This window comes from Armigeres subalbatus, chromosome 3, assembly GCF_024139115.2.
Source record: "Armigeres subalbatus isolate Guangzhou_Male chromosome 3, GZ_Asu_2, whole genome shotgun sequence".
In the NCBI taxonomy this organism is placed as follows: Eukaryota; Metazoa; Arthropoda; class Insecta; order Diptera; family Culicidae; genus Armigeres; species Armigeres subalbatus.
Genome location: NC_085141.1, coordinates 103341968 through 103349060, shown reverse-complemented (window position 1 = coordinate 103349060; position 7093 = coordinate 103341968). Strand labels below are relative to the sequence as shown.

The 7093-nt window shown below is 39.8% G+C and overlaps 1 protein-coding gene across 2 annotated transcripts; it reads left to right on the top strand.

Moving 5' to 3' along the window:
* The first annotated feature begins 1176 nt into the window (after window positions 1-1176).
* On the top strand, window positions 1177-3227 carry LOC134224768 (CLIP domain-containing serine protease B4-like). 2 transcript variants are annotated; one of them, XM_062704334.1, is made up of 5 exons: window positions 1177-1555; window positions 1624-1858; window positions 1918-2336; window positions 2401-2693; window positions 2749-3227. In XM_062704334.1, the coding sequence occupies exons 1-5, from the start codon at window positions 1515-1517 to the stop codon at window positions 3048-3050; spliced, it is 1290 nt and encodes a 429-aa protein (XP_062560318.1). In that variant the 5' UTR covers window positions 1177-1514; the 3' UTR covers window positions 3051-3227. The 2 variants fall into 2 exon arrangements, with proteins under 2 accessions (XP_062560318.1, XP_062560319.1); XM_062704335.1 differs by having other exon boundaries at window positions 1177-1565.
* The last annotated feature ends 3866 nt before the right edge of the window (window positions 3228-7093 follow it).

The window sequence follows — 7093 nt, the reverse complement described above, 5'->3', positions numbered from 1 at the left end:
AATTATTAAAACAAGATGTATATTTATGTCGTGTTACACGTGTCGAAACGTCGGATAAATATACATCTTGATTCAATAATTCAAGACTGCGTAGCCGTCCTTAAAATCGAAATAAAATATACAGTCGATTTCTCAATAGTGTATTCATACATTTTCAGAGTTTATCGTTGCACCTTTTTCCCCAACAGTCGATCCACGTACACGAAAGTGCTGCTACTAAAAATTATCATACCAACCGGATCGTAGAGTAGATCTCCGACTGTATCGCTGGAATCTGCACCGTTAAATAAGATGAAGATGAAGAATAGAGAAAAGAAATGTGAAAAGAAGAGTGAGAGAAAAGTGAGACAAGATGTAGGGAAGATATTACAATGTAACATTCCAAATTGTATTGCTAAATTCGCTTTCCGACTCTGGTGTAACGTGTCGTAAATACACAAACAAACAAACAAAACCAACAGGTGTAGTTGAAATCACCATCAAAAAGGCGTTGTAACAGAAAAAATTTAGACAGAAAGTGTAGAAGTTGAATTAGCAGTTAAAGTAGAATGTAATTTGTAGTTATTAAATGAAAAGTGAATTAAAGTTATTGGATTAGTTGTGTAATAAAGAGTTGAAATACAGTTAGAACAATGGAACTTAACCTACTAATGTGTAACTAAATAAACTACAATAATTTGGACAATTCCGTGATTTAAGTTGGGAGAAGTGAAGAATTCCGAAATAGTTCTAGTTCTCATCCGCTGTGCTCTAAAAAAAATAAAATAAAAATAACACACATACACGGGGCTAATATTCCTATCTTTGAAAAATTATCAATGGGCGTAAGGAAAAACTTTAAACCTCAGCAGAAGCCATGGTATTAAAAAAAATTCAAAAAAATTTATTTGATATATGTTTTCCATCCTTGCAAAACTAATACATACTTCCAATATACAATGATTTTCTTTCAATTATTTTTTTTATTTTGTTAACTATGATTATTACAATTATTGAGTTAATATTATTGTTAAAATATGAGCACATTTTCAAACCGAAAAAAAAACAATGAATAAACTTTCCGAACTTGAACCACTGTGATCGAGTGGCGAGCCTCCACTTGAAAAGTGAATAAGAATAGCCCGGTAAATGTTGTCTACTAGTGAGGGCTGTTAAACCCACTAGAACTGCCCGAAAAAAAATGAATGATTCCACTATCTGTTTAAATCACCTTTTTCATGAGTGTAATTTTGAAAACTATCCATAGAATGACAAAAGCGAGACGAGAGCTGCCACTTCAGCACTTCTTCCGAAAACTCGTTCTATCAGAAGACTATAAAGTCATTCGGTGCGGCTAGAAGCAAAAATAGAAACATAAACGCAAAATTTTGAACGATTCAAATAGTTTGGAAGTGTAAACGACCTCCCCATGACACTGGTTATGCTAATGAGACTGCGTACTACTTATCTCGAGGAACGCTACTCCCAGCAAAGAGACCCTTTTGTGCCAGTTGGTAAACAAATACTTCCCGAAAATGTGGCTCAGTTGCGAAAATCCTCCGGTCAAGGCCAGTCCGTAAGGCAAAGTATAACAAGCCAACGAAAAATTTAATCCGAATAATTATCATCTTCCAATGCTTGTAGGGAAATGGCATCACCGACTGCAGTGGTACTAATTTTCGCAGTGCTTTTATGTGGGGTCATCGAATGCATAACTTATCGTGATCAGTGCATAGATTTAGACGGATTAGCTGGACGGTGTGTAAAGTTGTCCAAATGCCATTCAATGGGCGATATTTGGCGCACTCCCGTCAAATCCATAAGGCAAAGTGAACGATTGGCGGATAGTTTGTGTGGAAGGTATTCAAAAAATCCGTTGGTGAGTTCTTGTGCAGTTTTGTTCGACGTGCAGTGGTTTATAATATTTATTCGTTCAAGGTTTGCTGTACTGAAGGTCGAACGAGCCAAATTGATGTAAATGCCATCAATTATGGGAAACCGTCGTATTTTACAACTACGATGAAAACCCCTGCAATAGGTTCTTCTCGTAGAACTTCAAGCTCTTGGAGAAGATTGCCAACAACAGCTTCTACTACTGCAAAAGCAAAAGCAACAACTACGAAAACCTTTAGGACAACTTCTAAGACTACCAGATTTACAACACCAAAGGTTGAACCTCAAGCAGATGAAACGGGTTTCCAGCAAACCACTTTGACCGAGTTTCCTTGGTCTGCTCTGATCCAGTATCGCAAATTATACGGCGTCTATGGATTCCACTGCGGCGGAACATTGATCCACGAGCGTTACGTGGTGACGGCGGCCCACTGCGTGAAAGCCATTCCTCGTACCTGGGAGATGTTGAATCTATTTCACACATTAGTTCGCTGGTCGAGATAAATTAACCATCTAACTCTGTTTCAGATCCCTCGTTCGGTTGGGCGAATTCGATATTAAAAGCCCAGACGTGGACTGCGACAAGGTCCAATGCGGAACTCCACCCTTGGACATATTTGTGGAGCAGATAATTGTTCACGAAGGCTACGTTACTCGTCTATTGAGCCAGTACCACGATATTGCTCTGATCAGATTGATGAATGCCGTTCAGCCAACTGCCTTCGTTCGACCAATTCAGTTGCCCTTACCAGAAATGGGTCGTTCGTTATTTAATACTTTAAAAACGGGTATTTCAGCGGGTTGGGGTCGCTCGAAAACTGGTAAGTGGTCGGGACATGTTTCCAAACGTTCAATTATTCTACGCAACGTTTTTAGGATCGGCCAGTACTGTGAAATTGAAGGTGCAGCTGGAACTTGAAGATCTGAATGGGTGCTCCGAATCGTACAAAGTGTCGGGTGTGAAACTGACAGATGGACAACTTTGTGCAAGCGAGTGGCGTGGAACAGGAACTTGTAGCTGTGATTCCGGAGGAGCTTTGATGGTACGGATGAATGATCGCTATTACCTGATAGGTATTGTAAGCTTTGGCCCAACCAAGTGTGGTTTGAAGAACGTTCCTGGGGTGTACACCAGTGTGATTAAATACACCAGCTGGATTCGGAGGAATATATACTAAAAATCTCTTAGATTAGAAAATGGCTTAGCCTAACAATGTCGTCAGTAGAAATTATTGTAAAATTAGGATGCCCTGCATATATAAGCTTCATGTATTTTATAGAACTAATTTTACAAAAACGTACAATTAACTTTTATGTTGTATTCATTTTTTAATGAATACTTGAAGTATGAGAATAAATACATAATTCAAAAGATTCAGTAAAATATTCAGTAGAAGATTCAGTAAACCACACGAGGCCCTCGTGTGGCATTTTAAACCTATTGGTGACCCAATTTCCGTTCCTGGCGGGTACCTGGTAAGGATCCGCTATGATGGCGATGGCACTGTGATTTTGCAGCACGCTTAAGGACATAGTTGGAAGAGTACCACGATGGCAGTCAATATGGCACCGGACCTTCCCACGGGTCAACCCCACACCTCCCGCACTCCTCTCCCACCAACATTCGAATGCATCGAACAGCATCGAACAAAAGTCTAATATTGAAATTACTAACCTGTTTACAGCATATTTATTCACTTCCCGTGATAAGGAACATGTTTATCCAATGTATGTATCCCTATGTATTTCGGCTCGAATATTATCATAAATCAGCAGTTTCCTGTCAATTTAATAGCCATTCGCGATATGGTGGGTTTATCACTGCACTTCACTTCTTCTCAAAGGGCACGGAAAAAAACAAGTTTTTACTCACTTCTCCGCACATGAGCAGCCCGAAATGTTGATGGAATGCAAACATCACTTTTCGAAATCAGTCACTTGTTTAAACCAAAGACTTAATATAAACTGCTATTTTTGTCCGAAAAAACGATTAAAAACTGATCGCAGAGCGAATGTAAACACCGCGATGCACAGGCACCGGCAGCAGCAAACTAATAAGTTGGGTGGTTCAAAAAATAATTTGGCTCCGCCACGCTCAGACGATTACGATTTATAATTCTAGATTGCTTTGAGAATAGGTCGTATGTGCAAACCAGAGATTCTCTTTGATCACGTTCTCTTTCGCTAATATATCGGCTAGTTTTGCATGTTTTGCTGCATGGCCACTTCAGCATGATAGACAAAGCTATTGTCTTTGGATATCTGCCAAGAAATTCGAAGTAAACCTTTGTATAGTTTCGTAATAATCGAAAGAGAATAGATCCAAAGAGAGACTCTCTTTTGCACATAGGACCTATTCTCAAAGCAATCTAGAATTTGGGTGTCATCCAATGGTTTGGGCTGGTTTGAATAAAGGCCGTGCAGGTTTGTATGACAGTTGATATGGCGAGGTTGAATTTTACATTATTCTGATTCTGGCACTCCTTCATTGGGCGCTAGCGAGGGAGAGACCATATGACTGGATGAAATATTCAAGAGCTTCAACTCCATAGACAATCCATATTAAATGGTCGTTCCAATAGTTAGGAGTCGAGGTTGCGAATCTTTCGCATGATAATTAGGCTTCTCAGAAGGCATCAGTTAAACGTGCAATTCAACAAAATACCCAGAATTTGTCATTGATATCTATCGCATCAGGGGCAGATACTTCTAGTCTAGTCTAGTCTACACTATCACACCAGGGGCAGATGCTTCATACAAAAAGTGTGACAAAAGGGTGAGTGGGGTATAAAATGCTATACACCCAGGTTTTTTTTTTACGAGGGGGATACGTACCTCGCAAAAAAACCGTGTAAAAAAACCGCGTTAATTCGAAAATCCGTGTAAAAAAAAACCGTGCTAATTCGAAAATCCGTGTAAGAAAAGACCGCGTTAATTCGAAAATCCGTGTAAAAAAAATACCATCGAAAACTTTTCTAAGTCATTTTCATTGAAAAAGACTTAGAAAATTTATTGATAAGTGAAAAGTTTATCAGTCTATTTGATTGACAAAAACTGGGTATTGCCGGAACGGGCTCGATGAGCGGAAGCCGGAAGTTGGTGTTTGGCGAAATTTAAGATGAAATTTAAGATAACTTCCGGAGGAATTCCCGGAGGAACTTCCGGAGGAATTCCCGGAGGAACTTCCGGAGGAATTCCCGGAGGAACTTCCGGAGGAATTCCCGGAGGAATTTCCGGAGGAATTCCCGGAGGAATTCCCGGAGGAACTTCCGGAGGAATTCCCGGAGGAACTTCCGGAGGAATTCCTGGAGGAACTTCCGGAGGAATTCCTGGAGGAACTTCCGGAGGAATTCCCGGAGGAACTTCCGGAGGAATTCCCGGAGGAACTTCCGGAGGAATTCCCGGAGGAACTTCCGGAGGAATTCCCGGAGGAACTTCCGGAGGAATTCCCGGAGGAACTTCCAGAGGAAAACCCGGAGGAACTTCCGGAGGAACTTTCGGAGGAATTCCCGGAGGAACTTCCGGAGGAATTTCCGGAGGAACTTCCGGGAGAATTCCCGGAAGAACTTCCGGAGGAATTTCTGGAGGGACTTCCGGAGGAATTTCTGTAGTGAGGAATGGGGGAACTTCCCGATGAATTCCTGGAGGAACTTCCTGAGGGATTCCAGAAGGAACTTCCAGAGAATTTCTTTAAGGAACTCCCGAGGGAATTCCTTTGAGGAACTTCGGGAGAAATATTTTTGAGGAACTTTCTGAGGAATTCTTCTGAGGAACTTTTAGAGGAATTTTTGTGAGGATCTCCCGAAGAAATTTTTGTGAGGATCTTCCGGAGAAATTTTTTCTGGAAGAAATTCCGAAGGAATTCTTATGATGGTTTCTGGCCATTGGTATTGAAAGGGTTTCCAGTCGTGTTATCGAACCGGAAAACGGCCATCTTGAATTCAAAAATGGCGGCAAATAGATTTCTATTCGTCGAACTCATTCCGGATATACCCATATTGCATGGGTTCCAGGCCGTTTATCAAACCGGAAGTCGGCCATTTTGAATTTCAAAATGACGCCAATCATCGATTTCCGGCTTCTACTCGTCGAGCTCATTCCGGTAATACCCATATTGCATGGGTTTCCGGGCCTTTTATCAAACCGGAAGTCAGCCATCTTGAATTTCAAAATGGCGTCAAACATCGATTTCCGGCTTCTACCCTTCGAGCTCATTCCGGCAATACCCATATTGCATGGGTTTCCGGGCCTTTTATCAAACCGGAAGTCAGCCATCTTGAATTTCAAAATGGCGTTAATATGATGAATTAAGTACTGTCCATTTAATTCCACCAGTTAATTAAGTGGTGGAATTAAATGGACAGTACTTAATTCGTCTTAGACGGTCTCTGGAATGTAATATTGCAGGAGAAACCCATGTTTTCTTTTCTGTGTATTTTCCACCGGACCATGCGCAAACAATTTCTTATGAAAGCTTTTTAAAAACTGCGGAAGAAATTTTATTGCAACTTCCACCTGAAGTCAAAGCACATATTTATGGAGATTTTAATCAACGCACCGCTGACTTTATTCCGGATTCAGAGAATGAGCAAATCCTACTTCCAGTTGTTGGGGAAAATGAAACACTACTGTTTATATTTGATAGAATTGCCAGCTTAGGGCTTAACCAAATCAATCATATTAAGAATCAACAGAACTGCTACCTAGACCTTCTATTAACGAATATACAGGAAGATTTTTGTGTGTCAGAATCATTGAATCCCTTATGGAAAAACGAAACATTCCACACAGCTATTGAATACTCTCTGTTTGTTCATGATTATCAAAAACCCAGCGACTGTGACTTCGAAGAAGTCCTTGATTACCATAAAGCAAACTATGACAACATAAGACATAAGCTAAGTAGATTAAACTGGAAGCAAATTTTAGAGAATGAAGGGAATATCGAATCTTCCGTTGATGTCTTTTATAACATTTTTAATATTATTACTGAAGAGGTTCCAATAAGGAAAAAAAGGCGGAACGGGAATTCGAAATATCCAATTTGGTATAATAGACAGATAAAAAAATTAAGGAATCGCAAACAAAAATTACATAAAAATTACAAACTAGACAATTCGAATGAAAATTTGGAAAAATATTTAGACATCTGCGATCAATTAAAACTAGCAATTGATGTAGCATTTGAAGAGTATAATACGAAAACAGAAAACGAAATAAA

Excerpts from the sequence above, each read along its gene's own strand:
- LOC134224768 (XM_062704334.1), top strand. The coding sequence starts at position 1,515 with ATGTGGCTCAGTTGCGAAAATCCTCCGGTCAAGGCCAGTCC. Across the intron at positions 1,859-1,917 it reads GGTATTCAAAAAATCCGTTG|GTTTGCTGTACTGAAGGTCG; the intron begins GTGAGTTCTTGT and ends TATTCGTTCAAG. Across the intron at positions 2,694-2,748 it reads TTGGGGTCGCTCGAAAACTG|GATCGGCCAGTACTGTGAAA; the intron begins GTAAGTGGTCGG and ends CAACGTTTTTAG.